The sequence below is a fragment of the Xyrauchen texanus genome, chromosome 47 (genome assembly GCF_025860055.1).
Source record: "Xyrauchen texanus isolate HMW12.3.18 chromosome 47, RBS_HiC_50CHRs, whole genome shotgun sequence".
Lineage (NCBI taxonomy): Eukaryota > Metazoa > Chordata > Actinopteri > Cypriniformes > Catostomidae > Xyrauchen > Xyrauchen texanus.
In genome coordinates this window covers 6,583,347-6,605,015 of record NC_068322.1, presented here as the reverse complement: position 1 = coordinate 6,605,015, position 21,669 = coordinate 6,583,347, and the positions used below count along the sequence as shown (strand labels likewise).

At 38.5% G+C, this 21,669-nt stretch overlaps 1 protein-coding gene across 1 annotated transcript in view; it reads left to right on the top strand.

Annotated features, from left to right (window-relative positions):
• LOC127638897 (serine/threonine-protein kinase WNK1-like) overlaps window positions 1–21,669 on the top strand; it is an 87,010-nt gene that overhangs the window by 23,383 nt on the left and 41,958 nt on the right. The window contains exons 3-5 of the mRNA XM_052120630.1: window positions 14,969–15,141; window positions 17,920–18,140; window positions 19,743–19,900. Of these exons, the coding sequence (XP_051976590.1) occupies window positions 14,969–15,141; window positions 17,920–18,140; window positions 19,743–19,900 (552 nt within the window). The remainder of the gene's footprint in view (window positions 1–14,968; window positions 15,142–17,919; window positions 18,141–19,742; window positions 19,901–21,669) is intronic.

The following is a 21,669-nucleotide window of genomic DNA, read 5'->3' as shown; positions in this document are numbered from 1 at the left end:
CGCATGCCATAGCTTGTCCAACAATAATCCTATAGCCAACCCAACATATTTCAACAGTATCGAATGTAAACTTTTCAGTCTATAGTAAGATTTTACCATGTGATTTGACCATGTGAGGCTTGATATCTCTCAATGGGTTGAGGTCACTCAAGTTCTGTCCATGGTGGATACATGTATTCACCTACCATGTGGCATGTGGTAGGTATGGCATGTGTTTTGTGGTAAGTATCTTAGAAACAGCAATAGGCCCTTGGTAGATCTTGCTAACACACCCATATAAACATATACACAAGCATACTAATCCAGCTAAGTGGCATGGCATTCCAAAGCTTTCTAGCTGAAGTTGGTCCACACCATCGGTCATTAACACCAGTTGTCATATGGGATATGCTTTGAATATCCACGTTTTACCAAGTGGTGCATGCTAAGCTTGTGCACTTTTATTTTAGGGCTATTTAGATAAGAACACCTTGATGTGTCCTTAACAAAGTAACCTGCCTTTGACAAAGAGACATAGAATGGAAAGAATGAGCTTGAGAGATGAGTTATTGCAGGTTACTGTCTACAATAACTCATCATGTACCCCAATGTACACAATCTCTTGCTCAGTTGCTTGCTGTCATCAGGTGAGGAAAACATGTTCAACTTGTGCTATGATTCCTGGTTTTTTGCTCAGCTCCTCTACTGTTTTCCGTGAGACAATCTGTTAAATGTATGTTACTTTTTCTTTTTTTTTTTGTTGTTGTTGTTGGTGGTGGTCATAACCTTCTACTCTAGGATCGGGGGCTGCTGTGGAAACTGGGTTAGTGTGCTGCTTGAACAGCCACTTGGCATTGACGAATGCACATATGGAATAGTTTAACCATAGCTGGAATGTAACAGGAGTGTATTGCAGAGCTCTAAATCAAATATTTTGTGAAAGGTCTTAAAATTTGGGCCTGCTGTTGCCCATTGGATTTCGACCAATGGTCTTATGAGTCAGTGCAAACCAATGCAAACATATGGGTATCGGTTTGCTTCATCAAATGTCAAATTAACTTTACTCCCTAATTTGTTGGCTATCATGTAGCAAACCTTATATAGGCCAAAGGATGAAAAAAGCATGAGAGAGAGAGAGAGAGAGAGAGAGAGACAGACAGAGACAGACAGACAGACAGACAGACAGACGTCACCATCCCAGATGTTACTATGCCCTCTCTTTGTGATTCAAGACCTCATTTGCCTGGTCTGTGTTTAATGGGTGTACTAGAAGAGGTTGCATCATAAAGTGCTGAGGATGCTAAGCACTCAAGCATTTTCTCTTCTTGCAATGAGCTAATCCCTGTATAATTGAGGGGGCGCATATGCTGTGCTTTAGCAAAGCTTTTAAGAGTGTGGAGGTGTACAGAGGGAAGTACAGTGCCAGGACCTTCGTTATCCTTTTATACCTCCCTCAGGGTTGGCAGGGATTTTGACTGGCTCAATGAACATTTAAGGTTGTGAGCTTTAAATGTGAGTGAGCTCCAGGTTTATTTTGGGGTTTTGACAAAAGGTGGAATGCATTGGCTGTAAAGGGAAATTCACACAGACAGTGATATGCAGCAACAAAATGAATAGAAAGAAGGGATGCACGGATGTATTGGACACCAATATTTATCAGCCAGTTATTGACCAAATTAAAACCATTGGCATATTGGTAATAATCATGACAACGCTTAATTAGAATTCGTTTGTAAATGTATTGCAGTGTATAAAATGATAATCATTTATTTATGTGTAATATAAAAAATGTATACCAAAAAATTAAGACTGGCAAATGTAAAGCATTTCGTAATTTGCATAATATGAATTTGCTATGTTCTTAACATGTTTTAGAAGTGCAAAATAACCTATTTTTTACGTATCAAATTTATGTATCAAATAATTTGACACAAAAGTAGTTATTTAATAATAAATTAGTAATGTTCAATCATTGTATGTAAAAATTAAGTTTTGTAGTAGAAAAGTGCAAAACACAAGTGCAAATTTTTTTTTGTTTAGTACAAAATAAGCTTTTTCCATATCATCATGGTCAGGTTATTATTATCATTTATTTTTATCTCTTTTATCTTGTATTTATATTTTTTTGTGTCTCTTAAAAGTTTGTCCTGCCATGCTCAACCAATCCATGTTTAATGGAATTTCTTAAAAGCCTATAATTCCAAAGCACTGTGATCTGATGACAATTATAAGGTTATTTGTATCAGTTAAACATTTTATTATTATTATTAATTTTTGTCAGCCTAAAATATTTATTTTGGTTCATCCCTATATCGCGGAGGCCGATAAATCGGACGATATTCTGAATTTAATTATCGCATCAGTCGAATAATTTTCCCCTTTGTCCAGTTAGTTTCTTGGAGGCACTCAGAATCACCTGCTTGCATGTGAAGTGACTGAGAGATGTAAACAACCTGTCATGATTTGTTTAGTTGTTATGTGCCATTGTGTCACATTGTGTGATTTAAACTGTCCGCATATCAGTGCTGCGACAGTCATGTTTGAGCTCATAATGTTAAAGTGTTCGCCTGTTTCAGAGCGCATTGGGCATTCCAAATTGGGGAGAAAAAGGGAAGAAGAAAAAATATTCCTCTGATTCTCAAATCATGAGGAATATTTTTGTCCAGCATTTCATCAATTCACACAAGCGCATGAGTGCATCTTCAAAGTAAAAGTGCTTCACGAGTGCTATGAGTAAATGTCTTATTCACTATGCATTGTATGTGCATTTGTTTGGATTATTGATTTTTGGTTCTTTTTTACAAAGTTAAATTGTGAAAATTTAGTAAATATAATGCTAAATATGAGTTTATAAATTTTGTAGTATTTACAATATTACATTTTGTGATATATTGGCATTGTATCAGCCTATCGGCCAGCCTGTTCTCTGGATATTGGCTCAGCCGTTAAGAAACTCATATCGGTCGATCACTACCTGAAGTAGAAAAGTTTCTTTGTGACCTTCCCCTGACTCTGCAAATAATAAAAAAGTTTGAAGACCTAATAGAAATTAACTCATCAAGGGAATGACTCAATCCAGTATTTATTTGTGGGACACAAAAACATAATTGAAAGAGCTTTGATTGATAGTCGTGAATTGACAGTTTACTTCACAATGTCGCCGGAACCGGCTGATGTTGCATATTATCCTGTCTAGCCTTGGATTACACTGGATTGCATTTTTCTGAAAGGGATTTTCACTGTTAAACAACAGTCATCATTTCAATTTACCAGTATATTCCAAGAACACTCTTTTCTTGTTAATGGAATTCTTAAACTTTACTACAGTACATCTTCTAATGTGATTTGTTGCATTAGCAAGAGAAAGTGGACCATTGTCTCATAAATGAAATTTTTGCTTGCCACTATTTGCCAGAAATAAAAAATGAACCATTATATTGATTAAAACCGATTTATGATGGATCAGGCAGAGAGGCTAGAGTTCAATATGCAGATAAGCCAATGCATTCCCATGGGGATTATTGGATTTGAAAAAAACTCTAAAATTCCAGAAATCCTAATTTGTGATATCTTACTAATTATTCTTGAAATGCCAAGGTATGACCTAAGCTTTTGTAATACAAGGTAGGCTCTTTCCATCTGGCCATTTGTCCCCCAATCTGTCCCAACAGTTTAAATGTTACACATGTGCAATTTGTCCAAGCAGTTTTATAAAAGCACCTGATCACTTTTGGCCGAGGCATTGGCATAATACTCCCCCACACGCCCCATTACCCATCTTCTCTGTTTTGATTTATTATTGGTGTCACAAGTAACATTTAAACGGAGCAAAACATTCAACATACAAACCCCAAGAGAAATTGAGACCGTCACTCCAAACTCTCACTTTCTCACCATGCGCCCCTACCTAATGCCTGGTTTAATTTAAAAGGAAGATGGATTGTGGCATGGGGAATCAGGGTTAGTCAATCCAGATATCAAGAAGGACTGTTGTTGTGGCAGACTACTGCCTGCCTGCAGAACAACGGTCCCTGTCTCTGAGTGACACTAGCCTGCTGTGTGCTTGGCTCTGACCGTGAGCTCATCATCCTCTGACCTCACGGCCGAAAGCCTGTGACAGGCAGCGAGATGCTCTGAAGATGTGACTTGTCGCTATGACCCACATAGCAGGCCACACAGTACTCAGGGACACATGAATCTGGTTCAAAGCGAGACCATGAAAGGACCTTATTTTTGCTTGCACTGCTTCTCTCCTCTTCTTGATTTGTCTCTGTTTTGCTCTCTTTTGCATTTCTTTTTGCTCCTTTATTGTGCTCTGTTTATTTTTAGCTTTGTTGATGCACTGAGCTAGTTTGGTATTTTTATACTTTTTTGTCTGTTGTATGAGGACAAGTTTTTCGATCATGTGCAAGTGCACTCTGCATTTTTACGGTATAGTTGTTGTGCTTTCACATCTTGTCTTTAAGGGGTGCAACGCCATACAGTAATACGTTTTTTTAATTTTTTTTATGCAAATTAAAAATTTGGGCCTAAAAATGTTTGTCCAACCAGTCAATCCAAAGATTGATTGGTTTCTATTTCTATGGCTTCTTGCTAGATAGTCCCATAGTGAAATGTAATTTTTTCAAAATCCTGCTTCACATAGCTGTATATTAAAAATCATATATGTTCTGATTGGCTGTGATTGTGTGGTGTTTTGCTGTATTATTTATTTTGTACGGGCCGACAAATTAATCAGAAACTTATCAGGTTGCACCTGGTCAGAACATATTTATAGCCTGAATGTTAACGCTTTGCTCATAAAGATGCTTTCTTTGAAGCAGACTGAATTTTGATAGCTCCCTTGGCTTTATTTAAATTTTAGTAAAAAAACAATCTATGTCTTAATCTAATCTTTATCTATGAAAGAGTTTGTTGAGTCGTTAAAGTCACAACCCAGACACATTTCAGCAAAGAAATGGAAAAGGACAATTGAACATTTGCGGATTACACAAATTACGCCTCTCAGTTCAACCCCTATAATGCGCACCCACTACAGCCCTACATTTGTAGCAAATTCATTACCGTCAGTAATAGATTTCAAGAAAATGACTGTCAGACTTTAAATCTCCTGTGAGAAATGGTCTTGTTTTAATACAGAATAGTTTTTTTTCTGAGGACTATGATGTTTTATGTAATAGTAATTTTAAAAAGGTTATAGATATTTAGCCTATTTATTTGTTGAACATGTCAGTTTTTTTTTATCAAGCATCCATTTATTGTCTGATCAATCTCCTTAAAACTGACTAGTTGTTCATTTTGGAAATGTATAGTTTTATACATCACTAGAGGTTGCAGGGCCTGAATTGTCGGCGCGGGGTAGCGGGTATTGCGCACAATTTTAATAATACCTGCAAGTTCCAAATTCATAGCGCGGGAAATTCCCTCACGCTTTTATTCACTTTACAGTGCAGCTAGATACAAATGAAGAAATCAAATCAATAAAGTTGTATTTGTATCCAACTGTATTTCCAGAAGATGGGAAAATAAATCCGTTCTATCTCCCGCTCTCACGTGCAGATGTCAGCAGTGTGTTGAGTGCTTGTTGGGTTTAGTGTGAGCGCACGAAGTGAGGGAGAGCTTTTTTGCATAGTTACTGCACTTAAGATGTTACAGATGTATAAACCTTTCTAAACCTGTTAATTCGACATGCAAATGACCGTAAGGGAGTGATACAATAAATATTTATTGAAAATATACTGTCCTAGTGAGTAACACTGTGCTTTAGCCTTCCCTTCCCATCGGTTCATTTCACTTATGGATCAATTTGTTTATAAAGCCTCCTCACCAGCTAGAAGCCAAAAGTGCGGGAGGGATGGATTTGATATATTTATTAAATTAATCGGGTCTGAGAGACCACAAAATATAATGTAACATATGCTTCTGTGTAGTTAATAATAATATTAACAAAAATAATAGCTGGATAAATAGCCTTGATGTTAATTAAAACATTATTAATGTTAGAATATTATTTTGTATATTGTATATTGTGTATGAGTCATATCTCTGACTAATTTTCATTGTGAAATGGTTGTTTTTGCATTTTTTTTTTTTTTTTATCAATTAGCATGAAGTTGCTACGTATTTTTTAAACTCCTCATTTGAAATCTCCTCTTTGTCAGTGCATTTATAGGCTATGCTAATTTAATAGACAACATATTTGGAAATATTTGAATGATATTTATTTATTTTTTTATTATTTTTTTCAGTAACATATGCAATGTACAGATCATGCAATTTTGTAATTATTGAAACATGGCATTTTTCAAATTGAATTAATTCTAACATAAAGGATGTCAGGGTCAGTTTATAAGGTTAGAATAGATAAAAAAAAATAAATAAATAAAAAAAAATCCCTTTGTAAATCAAATATTGCCCCTTATGAAAAAGTTGATTTCTGACCCTAGTTCCATTTGATGTATACAGGAATTGAGAAAAGTTGTCCACTGTGAGATTTAGGTGAGTTTGTTGTAAAATTTTTGATGTTTTAGTGTTACTAGTTTTATCCCAATATGAGCCGTGTATGGGGGGGAATTCTTCCCCATTTTCACCCATGGACACTCAAGGCAGAGCAGCTGTATCTCCCCACAAGCCCTTCACCTTGACCTCCGTTTACCTCCCAGAGAGCATAATTCTTACTCGGACAACTGAAATGTCTTTGGAAGATAATGGAATTATATGCATCATTCTCTCCACCAAGGCCGCAAATCAACCCCTGGGGGGTGAACTGCACTTCCCAAAAATTGGGTCACACTATCACATGGCCCTCGTTACGAACCTTCTGTTAAGTTCTGATTGATGATAAACCTACTTTTAGTTTGAGGGAAAGTCAATCAAGTTTTGCTTTGCCCTCACTGATTGGAGTCCAGCATTTAATGCATGCTTTAAATCTAGAATAAGCTGTCATGGTTTTGAAGTAAGTTTGAGGAACAACTTTGAACCCTTATTCAAAGCAGATGCCTGACTGCTGCACTTTTCTTTTTTAATTTCCTCTGTCATTTCTTGTCTCTAAAAAAAGCCTTCAAGACCTTTGCGGTGTGACAACTCAAGCGCCGGATTGGCACTGAACTCGCAGTAGGAGGTTATCAGCAGCAATGCTTGCAGGGCATTGCAATCACTGCTGAGCACAAGCCTCTCTTTCTCCAACCACAACTAACGAAAAGCTTTAATGTTGCTCTCCTGCTACCCTTTCAACTGGATGTTTTGCTTAAAGGGACGAGAAATTGAGGAAAAGAAGGTTTTCAGATGAATGGCTGGGTAGGCGAAGGGTCGACCTAAATGGTTATATTTGGTTAATGAGAAGGCATTAGCTGCGTCAGTTGGGAAATTTGAACTGATGACCTGGACTTCATGTGACCAGAGTGAGAGAGACCCAGTAAACAATTTCCTCTCATAAACACATTGTCAACATCTTATCAGCTAGCCACTGTTTTTATTCGTTATGAGGCGGAAAGAACTTTGTAAGACAAAACAATTCTCAATTTTTGATTATTGCCATCATCTGTCAGACACCTTGTTCTATTATTGGTTTGTTTTCTTAAATAGGTGAAACAGACAAAGAATTTATACTTAATAGATTTTCATACGTCTTTGAACCTGAGTCCCGATAAGAATGCTCTGATTTAGGTTCCGAGTATTCAGATGTCAAATGAAAGTCTTATGATGTTTACAATGATTTGCAACAACGAGAGTGTAGCAGTAATGAGATGAGTCACTGGCTAAGTCTATATAACAGGGTTTTTAAACTCATGATCAGCCTGCAGCCGACCATTTGGCTCTGCAAAACACCCAGAAGGCTCAAAGTTAAATCAGTGCCATCTTTCCACTTTATCAGGCAACATGGAAACAAAGGTGATACGGGTGGCTAGAGGATGTGGTTCATATTTTTTATAATGTATTAAACTTATGTCATGCCCACTACTAAGTGCTGCTGGGAAATGGAACACAGGGTTTCAGGCAGCCATGTGATTGAGTCAGTCCATCAGATGGGCTACTCGTATGGTTAATAGGACATCGCAGCGGTTAAGCTGATTATTCCTTTTCTCCCTCCAAGCACAATTAACAAGCCTGGATTTTTAACCTCTTTGAGGAACTTAGTTTGATTTGCTACCAATTCTTTTGCTTTATTTGTTAAATGTTTTTTTTTGTATTTCATATACTACAGTTAAACAGGGGAGGGGTGGTGGATGGTATTTTTAGGATCAATGTTTGACTGGCGCCCATGATAGTGAAATATGAATCCTCTAAAGATTGGAGGGAATGAGGGTCCCCCTGGAGGCCAGAATCTTGTCTTTCCATTAACTCCTAAGTGCTCTGCATGCCTGTAAAAACAGCTACACAATCACTTCAGGAAGTACAGTACAGCAACTACAACAGTGAATAATCAAGCTTGACTTTTCAATGATCGTTAAAGCCAGAATTGATTGCTCAAATTTTGATTAAGATGACCTTATTTCACCCCAGAATTTCACTGTGCAAAATTATGTGAGCAAACCTTTACTGTGACAGGAAAAAACCTCAGCTCAGGGAGGAGAAAAGAGTTACTTTAAAATTCAAGTAGCTACCTATAAATACAGTTCAGCTAACATTAACTAACTTGCTCAACAAGATTCTCTTCAAACTGTTGCTATGACAGTAGTTGACCTGAAAGAGAGAAGTGTATGCTAATATTGACTATATTGCAACGCTGAGTATGCAACTGTAACATTCTTTGGATTCAGAATTGTGTTCTTTTTGAATGCAAAAAGTCTTGAAATTGCATAACTAAAAGCATTTACAAATTTGTATTTTTCAGGCCATTGATGATCACAATTACCATCTTCTTGCTTGCTTTGCGGTACATTTGGCTCAGCTGCAAAACAAGAGGCCCAAAACAAGGTTCTGCCATGTGGGTTCCATTATTGTGGAAAAGTACTGTCACAGATATGGATTTGTGTTCCTAGAAACCAGGGCCTGGAGCCAGTTTTTTTCCCCCCTTCATTCTTTTTTTATTCTTTTTTGGAACAGAATTGGACAGATGTGATGTATTACAGTGCAGGCATAACAGAGGATGTGGTCTTCACTCCACTATGGTGTTAGCGTCCTCTGAACAAGAATCGACTGTTCTATAGGCTAAAATAGTCGAATAGATGAGCTGCATATGAGAAGCAGCTGTTGTTCTGTAAACTGTTTGGGAATTTCCCCTGCTAAAGTGAACTTTAGTATGGATCATCAGAAGCTGTCTTAGAAGATGCATTCACGGCTTGATGCAAATCATTATATCTGTAGCCTTGTAGACTGAGAGTTTAGCAGCTGTCTGCACTCAGAGGCCCAACACATTTTCACCCTATGGCATTGAAAATTAGCTTTATGGGGCTCTGTGTTTCACCAGAGACATGAGTTGCAAATTTATCCGACATAGATATGAAGCACTCATCTAAAGAGTTACAGAGTCCCTGTAAAATCCTCATTAACTAGCTCACTGTAGCTAGATCAAAAGCAGAAATGGCAGTTTCATGTAAACATATTACAATTATCGCAAATCATATGAACACATTCAATTTGAGTAGCCTAATCAGGGCTGAACTGGGAAGATAAATCGGCAGGGGGGGAATTCCTTTTCTGCTTATAGCGGCGCCGTTTTGTTGTCCGTTATGCATAACGGCGCGGCTCATTTTTAGCTTATCGCGGCACATTTCGCGGCCAACCCACCGGCCCGCTCCATCTCCAAATGGCCAGTCTGCCCCTTATCGGCCCCAAAGTGTGTCGGCCCACCGAGAAATTGCCCGGTATGCCAGATTACCAGTCCAGCCCTGACCCTAATTATCACATAGAAAGCACTTTTACACAATATTTACTCACAATTCGCTTACAAAATATATTTAAAAAGTATTGTCCATTGTATTATCCATTGTTATCCATTACCCTTCCATTATTACCTTTTGATAAGTCTACTGGTAGATTTGGGAAATGACACAAAGGAGAACTCACATGTTATTGGTCAATGCTGATATTCCCATAATGGCCAGTGATCATCATTATGCCAAATTAAGAATTCAAATATTACTCTTTGCCTCAATTGTGAACCAGCATGTTCACAGTTGCAAAGTAGGGCAAATTTGCCTTCAAACACCTGACAGGTACCATTCCCTTTAGTAAGATTTAAATTGCTTCCTCAGAAGCAGAATACTGAAACATACCGTATCAAAAATATTTGAAAAATATAATACACCAGAGACATTTTTTCTCGTAAAGACATAGGCTACTGATCTTTTCAAGTCTATCAGACAGTGGACCAAACTATTGCCTGACCTGTTGCACACGTGTTAATTGTCTCAAAATTCAGGCAGCCCCTTTTATCTCCTAATTGTTGAGGTGCGTGTGCACCTGTGCTGAAGCCAGCTCTCTTATCTTTTGGAGCTTTGATCTGCCATTTGCTTCATTCCCCACTGGCATTGCCTATGAGAATGCTGTGCAACCCCGCTAGCATGAGTCATGCCAATCTGTTTTATTTGCCTTTTTAAAAAATTCAAATCTCGGGGATTATTCAAATGTGCTGTTATTCAGAGGTGACTCCCAGTTGACTCTGTTTCAACCTGCTCTGCAGATTTGATCCAGTGGTCAAAATGATTTTTTGTTTTGTTTTTATTGTTCGTTTTGTCAGTGATGTGGCCACTGCTTTATTGCAATTCCCACCACATCTAGGGGCTTAGGTATTTGAGGCTGTCTGTTATTATGTGTGCACCCTACCCACACAACTTTTCAAATGCCATGAGATGATAGACTTCTGGTTGAATTGACACTGGAAACAAAAGCCATTCACTTTGCTAGATGCTGCTTGGGGGTCCAAACACTATCTGTGCCAGCACTCTTTAGAACGAAACCTCAGTGGAAATGCACTGCTGTAAAAAAGGCTCAGCCTTTGAGAAAAACAGAAGCTCTGTGTTAATTTGATTACCGGAATTTAGAGTTGGGATAGTGTTCCTGATTATTATTGTATTAGCATGAGGTTTATTTTCTCAGGAAAAAAGAAAGCAAGGGCTAGTTTTTTAGAAATGTTCACTGCTGAATCTGGTTACTGCAGTATTTTCTGTGTTGTTTACAGACTGGGGGCATGCAGCCGTGTTTATCTCATGCCAGGGCAGAAGTATAGACCCAGTCTTTTTTTGTGTGTGTGCGACAGGCAAGGGTAAACAGCTGATTGTTCACTGAACTGTCTATGCACAAGGTCACATGACTGGCTAAGCAGAGATAGAGATAAAAGCTGACGTGTTTGCCTGCGAGTTAGCGAGTAGATAAGGGGGTTGGGAAGGGGGGGGTTCATATTTGCACTTTTTTTTTACACCCACGTACTACCGTTCTAAAGTTTGAAAGATTTGTAGGTTTTTGAAAGAATTTGAAACTTAAAATTTCTAATATAGGCTAGTGTTGTCACAGTACCAAAATTTCAGTAGCCTGTACCATACCAGTGCAATTTCACGGTTCTCAATACCAATTTTGGTACCACAGCAAAAGTATGCTAATATGATAATGTGCTATTGAACACACCAGTTTAGTTATTTTTAATAATAATTTTTATATTCCAGAACTCAATGTTTTAAATTTAAATTTAATTTCATCATCAAAATGGTGCCTAATTAATTAATTCTTACTTATCAATAGGTCAATGCATTTTTTTGGCCAAACTTTTATTTAATAGCAGTCTTGCTTGTGATATATTGCTTAATTCTTCTTATTTTTCTTCTTCTTCTTCTTCTTATTATTATTATTATTAATATTATTATTATTATTACTACCATAATCTTCCATTTCAGGCATCTAGCTTTTATTATGAATCGTGCTTGTATTATGATGTGTTTTTTATTGCTGGAAGCTTCACTTTTCCGGATAAACAGTTTGAGACAGCCCAGTGAGATGAAATCTCATCTCTTTACACTGGCATTTGAGTCTGACAAATTAAACATAGGACATAGTTTTGTAGTGTTTGTATTTTAGTTTACTGGTGTTTGTGTATATGTTATTTTTTTAAATGGTATGATTAAAATTGTATTACTGTGAAGCACTTTTGTCAACTCCATTTTAAATGCTATATAAATAAAGTTTAGCCTAGTTGAAATAAAAGCGCAAATGATGTGATTTAATTATATAAATATATAGTCTACTTGTAATACACGCTTTACAGTGGATTGGTGCCCTGCTTTCTCATCAGATACAACGTGAATGATTGTCAATGTCTGTGGAGTTTCCAGTGTATGAGCGGTAGGATTTATACAGTACACGGCTCATCCACTCTAGATTGCAGCATTCAGCAGGTTTAATAAATCACACTAGGACATGTCACGATTTTAATTTGATTAATAGTCCATTTCAGTGTAATCATTTTAACATACATATTGCTTATGTCTTTTAGCTATTGTTTTGAAAAAGCAAATTTTGGAGCAATTGCAGATTGTCCCCATTTACTTCTATCATAAGTGATTTGCTAACCCAGATTTTCTTTTTTTATAGAAAAGTAGCGACAAGTCGAAATAAATTTTTGTGGTAATCAACATTTTGCCACAAATGCGGTCGATTGAGCTTATCGTGTATTGATCCTGGAATATTCCTTAAATTCTGAGTGCCTTTTACTCTCTCCTGTAACCTGAGCTATACTTCCAAGTTCGACCATGTTTTTCACAATTTGATTTACCTTCCCTTTCATGCTTCCTTTCTACTCCCATTGCACTTAGACCAGTCAATAGTGTTTACACTCTTTTCTCCCAATCTAAGGCTGAATCTCCATTTGTCTCTCTCTCTCTCTCTCTCTCTCTCTCTCTCTCTCTCTCTCTCTACTGTCCTTTGGGATTAGTGGTACTTAATGGGTTGCAGATGCCTTTTGCTAGTACAGTTGTTAGTGCATTTGGGAAATGAATGACTGTGTCTGCATTAATGTGGCGATAGAATGCTGCCGTCAGCATTCTAGAAAAGCAGCACATCAATGACCAGACAGTGAAACTGATACCTAGTAGACTGGCTGCTGATAGTCAGTGAATCTATAGATGTTCACATGCACAGAAATGTAGTTTTTATATAATGCGCAATGCATTTTGCTACCAGATATGCAGGGCAACTATTTCACAGAATGGAATTAGCAGTCACAAAATGCATATGATTTAGGCCAGGGGCTGTATAAAAGTAGGCCACTTTTTTTTATCTTTCCACAAAGTGTCAGATGAATTTAAACTGCAATGTCAGTTGCTGTGGGAGTCATAATAGTGATTAATGATCAGGCTTGTGCATACTGTTTAAACTGCTGATAAATACTCGCCTGACCGGAAAAGAAGTATGGCATAACGTATAAAGAAGTTTGGCTTAACGTATACGCCATGACTCGCATAACATTGAATACCGTCATGCACGGGGGGGTGCATTCTACCCAAAAACTACTGCTGTTTTGAAACATTTTGATTGGACAGGTCAAGCAAAAAAAAAATGACACTTTGCTACATTGTGAGTAGTGAGTGTATAGCTTGTATAACAGTGTAAATTTGCTGTCCCCTCAAAATAACTCAACACACAGCCATTAATGTCAAAACCGCTGGCAACAAAAGTGAGTACACCCCTAAGTGAAAATGTCCAAATTGGGCCCAAAGTGTCAATATTTTGTGTGGCCACCATTATTTTCCAGCACTGCTTTAACCCTCTTGGGCATGGAGTTCACCAGAGCTTCACATGTTGCCACTGGAGTCCTCTTCCACTCCTCCATGACGATATCTCAGAGCTGGTGGATGTTAGAGACCTTGTGCTCCTCCACCTTCCATTTGAGGATGCCCCACAGATGCTCAATAGGGTTTTGGTCTTGGCCAATCTATCACCTTCACCCGCTTCTTTAGCAAGGCAGTGGTTGTCTTGGAGGTGTGTTTGGGGTCGTTATCATGCTGGAATACTGCCCTGCGTCCCCTCCGAAGGGAGGGGATCATGCTCTGCTTCAGTATGTCACAGTACATGTTGGCATTTATGGTTCCCTCAATGAACTGTAGCTTCCTAGTGCCGGCAGCACTCATGCAGCCCCAGACCATGACACACCCACCACCATGCTTGACTGTAGGCTAGACACACTTGTCTTTGTACTCCTCACCTGGTTTCCGCCACACACGCTTGACACCAACTGAACCAAATAAGTTTATCTTGGTCTCATCAGATCACAGGACATGGTTCCAGTAATCCATGTCCTTAGTCTGCTTGTCTTCAGCAAACTGTTTGCGGGCTTTCTTGTGCATCATCTTTAGAAGAGGGTTCCTTCTATTGGACTGCCATGCAGACCAATTTGATGCAGTGTGCGGCGTATGGTCTGAGCACTGACAGGCTGACCCCCCCACCCCTTCAACCTTTGCAGCAATGCTGGCAGCACTCATACGTCTATTTCCTATTTTGAGGGGACAGCAAATTTACACTGTTATACAAGCTGTACACTCACTACTTTACATTGTAGCAAAGTGTCATTTCTTCAGTGTTGTCACATGAAAAGGTATAATCAAATATAAAAAAAAATGTGAGGGGTGTACTCACTTTTGTGAGATACTGTAAGTGCATTGTGTGTGTTTGTGTGTGTGGTCTTTACTGGGATTAAGTAGTAGGATAAGTGGACCTCTCTCTTTTCAAGTTGATAAGTCTTTGCCTTCTTTGCTTTATGTAAGCTTTGTCTATGGGGAATCTTTTGGAAGGTCCAGCAGGAATCTGGCATTGCATTACATTTTTAAAGTTGAGTGGACTCCTTCCACTTGCCCCGTGAGCCACTGTGGTTTATATGAAGTCATTAGAGCAAATTTAAAGCACATCTTTAATACTAATGCCACACTAACTGTTCAGTGTAATCAGTTCTGAACCTATTAAAATCCAATAAATTGCATGAAATATGGATTCCATCCAATTCTATTCATATTCATTATTTAAGTGACTAAAAGTCTTTGTATTTTTTCTCTTGACCTCACAGGACCGAAAGTTGTCAAAATCAGAGCGTCAGCGGTTTAAAGAGGAGGCAGGCATGTTGAAAGGGCTGCAGCATCCAAACATTGTGCGCTTCTATGACTCATGGGAGTCGCCGTCCAAAGGACGCAAGTGCATCGTGCTGGTGACGGAACTCATGACATCAGGTACCCTAAAAACGTGAGTAAAGAGCATTCACACCAGTCTTGTATCATATTATCGAAAGCAAGATTTGGTCACACTTTACATTAGTGTTCTTGTCACTATTTTTACATAATTAAGTATTGTGCAATAAAAATTAAGTACTTACACTCTATATGTACAAATTTGGTTGAGGTGCTTGCTTGAAATTACTCACTTTCAAACATGCTTTTCACAATATCCATTAACAATCAGCAGACCATCCACAGCGGCTGTGATTATCTGTTACAAAACACACAATCACAATAGAATGATTGATTTAGAACTGTTACTCGAGTGATCACAGGGGAAGAGTGGCATGTCCCCATCATGTGAGACAAGCAGAATGAGTCCTACCCCCTGACCAGATGCTGGAACTGCAGTGAGAACACTCACTGGAACAGTTGCCCCCTCCTGTGGATGTGTGGGTTCTGACACACACCCACATAGACAAACATACTGACAATATGGAGAGTATAGGCAACCACTGCTCTCACAATGCATTAACGTTTTTGCAATGTGACATTTATGCAAGTGAAATTGGAGTTTCTGCAAAAAATAATGGTGGGACTTGATTTTATCAAGTTATATTATCAAAGTTATATTACTGGTTAAAATTATTTTACCCTCCCTCAAGCCTGTGATTACATCAGAAGGGAAGGCTTTTGAAGTTATTACATTTAGATGAATAATTGTGGGGAAAAAATATTGGACCAAAAAACTGATAAATTGTGCACAATAAGACCTCACATAGATAATGTATAAGTAAACCGGCAGTATACGGACAAATTGTTTATTACAAATCTGGGTTGGGCATTTAAGATGGGAACATTTATGAATTTTGATTATCATTTGTGGTCATGCGTTTGTTGAAGTCGCCCAGGCCACACATGCTAAAAGCATGAGCCCTCACCAAGATTTGTCATCCTCAGAGCCTCTGTCACGCATAAATAATCTTCTGTCACAAAGCTCACAACAATAGTAACACCACCGTAACAGCCAGAAGAGAGAGTAAGAGAAGGAAACATGGGAAGATGAGCAAGAAAAGGAAGAATGAGAAACGGTGGCTTTGTCAGATTTGCTTTGTGTTCGTCGGCCACTGGCATGCAAGCAATGTGTGGTGTTTTGCATGAATGGTCCTCCACCACAAAGATAAACAGTTTAAGAGTAGAAATGCAGCATCTCAGAGACTGAGCCAGGGCATGCCTAATCATTGTTTTCTTTACCATGCAATAATAAACAATAAATATCATATAAAAGTGTTGCAGGTGTTTTCAGTTATTCTTATGGTTATCCAACAGAAAAATGTGCTTTTGCTGTTATTTATTGTGTATTTGTTTGCGTATTTTGTTTCCATTCAAAGACTCCTTTTGACTATTTTAAATTAAGAGTGTTTTATGTTCGGAAAATTGTAGAGAGTGTTGTTGGTATAGCTAAAGAACAGGCTGTTGGGGCCCTCTTGGAACTGTGAGGTGTGTTGAGTGATGAGAAAGTTTTGAATCAGGCTTTGTTGCACTCTTGCATATCGCCCTGGGACTTACCCTTGGCTTTGTTCCCACCTGTCATTCAGCTGCCACACTCCATCAAAGCCGCCCTGTACCACCACCCATCTCCACCTGTTGGGCGAAGTGAGACTCGTAGCTCTTTTTAAGCAAACTACACAGCTAATCTGTTTACACAAAAATACACAAGACTATATCTCTGTTGCACAGCCGGGATACCATTAATCTGCAGAACCCAGCCCAAGCCTAAGGATGTTTTTCTTGATGAACCAAGATTATTCAACCAATTCTGTTATCTGTTAAGAAGAGGTGAATTTTCTTTCTTTCTTTTCACAAATGGTAGAAATACAGGAAACTCGAATTCAACTTCTAAGTGCATGCCAGTCACATCTATGGTCATCCAGATGGCGACCCTCTCTGTAAACCGTTGTTTCTTCAGGATAGCACTGTCTTATTTGATTCTCCTCAAGACAAACAAGTTAGGTGGCTGAGAGGAGCTGACAAAGTCCACCAGACTAAAGTAGAAGTCACATCCCATTTCATATGAGTCAATTTTGCTTCTTTTCCATGAGTTGTATACTGTATGAGTTCATGTTTTTGTTTTCCATGTGGTCTTGTGTACATCTTCCATCTCACTTAGGGCATTATGATATAATGGTTACCCAGCTACCCCTGTCTTGGTGCCTCAACTGAGTAGATTGTTGTAATGAGGATTACAAGGCTAAAGCCTGGCTGTGGCTTTGCTCCAAAAGATTTGATTAGGGCTAGCTAATCTAATGAAAGTGCTGGGTATACCACCCTCATCACATGCTGTTGAACTCTCACTTACCCGGTGCATACTTTATCTGTTAGAAGAGAGCGCAACTATTCTTTGTAACAAAGAATTGCTTTACGCAATTAAAATTTTTGGTTACTGCCTCAGACCCATCATCATGTAATCATTTACAGTAATTTGCCATGATTCGGATGTAGACAGAACTGACACCTCATTCTGTTGTTTTTGTGCTCGTAAATTCGCTCTGGTTTCAGTCAATATATCCAAAAATGGTTGAAATCATCCATCCAGGATTGTACCTCTAAGCCAAACCATAGACACCTCTTTCCTCTCCCATTGTTACAACAGTTTGCTGTTACTCCATCAAGGCCTTGAACAAACAATCAAGGTTGATTGATTGAAATACAAAGTTGCTCAGTTAATAAAGAAAAATGGCGATAAGTCCTCAATGTTGCTGTCTTAACGGCGCAGTCTAATCTTTACTAATCTCTTTGCGCTCAGGTATCTGAAGCGGTTCAAGGTAATGAAGATAAAGGTGTTACGGAGTTGGTGCCGACAGATCCTGAAAGGCCTGCACTTCCTGCACACCAGAGGCCCTCCCATCATCCACCGGGACCTTAAGTGCGACAACATCTTTATCACTGGTCCCACCGGCTCTGTTAAGATCGGTGATCTCGGCTTGGCCACCCTCAAGCGTTCCTCATTCGCTAAGAGTGTCATAGGTATGACCCAACTCACTCTTTTTTTTATTTCCCCACCTTCCAATCAATTCACCATGGTGTATACAATCAAAAATATGTTTCTTGTCACTGCTTGTCTTTTTGATGATGCATTTTTCAGGTGAAATTGGGAAGGTGGGGCTTGGGAAATCAGTTATGCTCAGATATTTAAGGCATGCTTTAGCTGTGAGTCTAAACTACACAGTTCACCTTAGACCACAGATTTCAAGGCAGACAAGAGCTCCGATTTAATTTAGGGTGGAGACGGGGGAAAACCAGAGAACTTCTTGTAAACTTGGGGAACACCTTTTAGATCCTGCTGTTTCCCACCTGAAACCAGTAATCAGAGCAGCTAACAACTAATTGGCACATAAATGCAACAGGTGAAAACACTTTAAGTTTCCATAAACCTAAGTGTATTTTAGGGCTTTTAGAATACCAATGAAGCCCCACATTGGATAACACTTTGTCATTGAGTCAGCTACGGGAAGATTTTTCACATGCGGCATTAATGGAATTACACTTTGTCTTGGAATCTGTGATCTGTTTTTATTAAAAGCCTTGAGATTCTCTTGCTGTCAATAATGTCTAACACATTTTCCCTAAGGTATTCCTGATCACCTCATCAGATTTTTTTGTTTCCCCTCTTTTCAGATGGTTTAGCTATTGTGATACATTTCTTTCTGGATCCCTTTTCTCTGTTTCCTCAAAATTATAATTTCCATTTTTTGTTTTAATTGTTTCCGGTTTTTGAGAATTGTTTCCCTTAAACTGTAGGGCTTTAATCTCAGCTGGTCTCACTCCACTGTATGGATTATTTAATGTCCTGCAGTTCAGACAGTAAGTATGCTAAAAAAAAAAAAAAGGCTCTCGAATAAGTGGTAAGTCAATAAGCAACCTACCCCAAAAAGGAAATATTTCATATATGAATCTTTTTTAGCATGTTTTTCTGTGCAAGGCCTTTTTTACACAAGCTAGTGCACAACATGAATAATTGCTCACTAGCTATGGGCTTGCTCTGTGCTGTAACCTGCTTAACCTTCTCTTATAACAGGCTTGTAGAAAGGTGAGTTCTTTATGTGTTTTCCATAACTGTGCTGTTGACATAGATCGAGTTCCATAGCTAGTCGCCCACCGCTGTCCAGATCGCATTTAACGTGTTGTAAAGTTAAACATGGTTTTGAAAAGCCCATCACATTCAGCTCTTAAAGTAACCTTCACTGCACCAATACACGTGAATCTGCCTTAAAACAACCCACTGTTTGCAGTCACTGCATTGAAATTCCAGCCATGTCTGGCTGCTTTGTGCACTAGTCTGACCCATTTAAATATAAAATCTAAAGGCCTTGCAGAGAAAAACTGTGGATTCTTTCACTGCTAAATAACTGAGACCAGTCTTTCCCCTTCCTCTGTTTTTTGTTTTATTTTTGTTTTTTATTTTTCCTTTTCTCCATATCTTTTGCTCCCCCTCTTTCTCTCCTCTCAGGGCAGTTATGGAGCACCAGAGCAGTTCTCCTCATCTTCTCTCCCTTCCTCTCCCCGGCCCTGCTGGGGTGAGTAGAGATCTCAGGAACTGAGAGTTCTGAATGGTTCTTTTGATTTAAGGTACCCCAGAGTTCATGGCACCTGAGATGTACGAGGAAAAGTATGACGAGTCCGTGGATGTGTACGCCTTCGGAATGTGCATGCTAGAGATGGCTACCTCTGAGTACCCGTACTCTGAGTGTCAGAACCCCGCTCAAATCTATCGTCGAGTCACCAGTGTGAGTACCCTTCAGATTTATTACAGTTTGGAAAAAAAAAATTCAAACAGTTTTATTTTTTTGTTAAATATTTTTCATGTTTCAGTATTAGTTTTCAGTTTAATCCTTATTACACAACACAACAATTGTTCCATCTACCAATAATGACACAAAAATGCGACAAGCATATTGTGGTTTGTTGCTTTTCATGTCAGTTATATGATGGCTCTTAGGCTTGGGAGAACACTGATTGAAAATACAAAAGCTGAAGTCATTTTCTATGTAATTGAGTTTTTGTTGAGTTCTATTGCACATTTATAGTTTTAGTGTGCACATTCATAGTTTTATATTAATTACTAATTTTCGTTAACAATACTACCCTTGGTACTCTTCACACACAATTCTGCTGTCTCTATATCCCTCTTTCACACCTTCCAAACCTCTTTTTTTATCTGCATTCTAAGCAGCATTTTGGGTATCTTTCTCTCCTCCTGCTTTCATCTTCACCAGCTCTCCTTTCTGTCGTCACACCCATATATTCCTCAAACTCATGAAATTATTCAATATAAGAAGCACATTCTGTAATCCACACACTAAAATCTATGCATGGCTGGAGGTGTCTTACTATATATATGATTATGCAAGCAACACACAACTATGGCAACCAAATATGCAATATTTTTTAAATATTACTCCCCGAATAGGGTTGGATTTAAGACCAAGGCCATATGCTTTCATGCACATTATAGCAGTGTAGGAAATACATCGCAATATAGTTATAACTGCTGGAAATTAAATGGAAAAATGTCCATGTGGTAATGCCTCTTTTTGGATAATACAGTGAATTAAATACTTCACCAAGGTATGTTTTCCTCATTTAATTATTTACTCTTTTTATCTTTGAACTTGGAGGAATTCCAAAAGATAAGATTATTCATTACAAATTATTAATAGTCTTATTAGCCTGAAACCGCTTTCTCCTTATACATAAAGACTCGGGGGGCCTGGGTTGATCAGCTGACTACCACACCTGGAGTCGCAAGTTATAATCCATGGCGTACTGAGTGACTCCAGTCAGGCTTCCTAAGCAACTAATTGACCCGGTTGCAAGGGTGGGTAGAGTCACGTTGGGTTAACCTCTTCGTGGTCACCATAATGTGGTTCTCGCTCTTGGTGGGGCACGTGGTGAGTTGTGTGTGAATGTCGTGGAGAATAGCGTAAAGCTTCCACACGTGCTAGATCTCTTTGGTAATGCGTTCAACAAGGCAACTGAGATTCGTCCTCCGCCACCTGGATTGAGGTGAGTCACTACGCCACCATGAGGACTTAGAGATTGAGAATTGGGCATTCCAAATTGGGGCGAAAAGGGTAGGAAAAAAAAAAGACTCAAAACAGCCTTTAAATTGTAACTTGATGAGCCACACTCCATGTTTCTTCATTGTTTTCACGTGTTAGTAGCGAAACACATTCACTGTATATACTATACTATATATCTGTATCTATCTAGCCATCTCTCCCTCCCTCCCTCCTACTTTATACTGTATATGTACATTAATATTTTATTAGAACCCTATTCCCGATGCATCCAATGATGTTAAAAATATGTTTTGATTAAATCAGCTTTAATGCTGGTACTGATATCAGCTTGTGGTTTGTCATATGTTTGCTGTTCCAAGACAGTTTCTTTGCTCAAACAATTGCTCGCTCCTGCTTTAATGCGGATGTTTCAGTTCACATTTGACAGATTTTAGCTTGTTTGAACTCTAATTATTCCACAATTAATCTTTTTC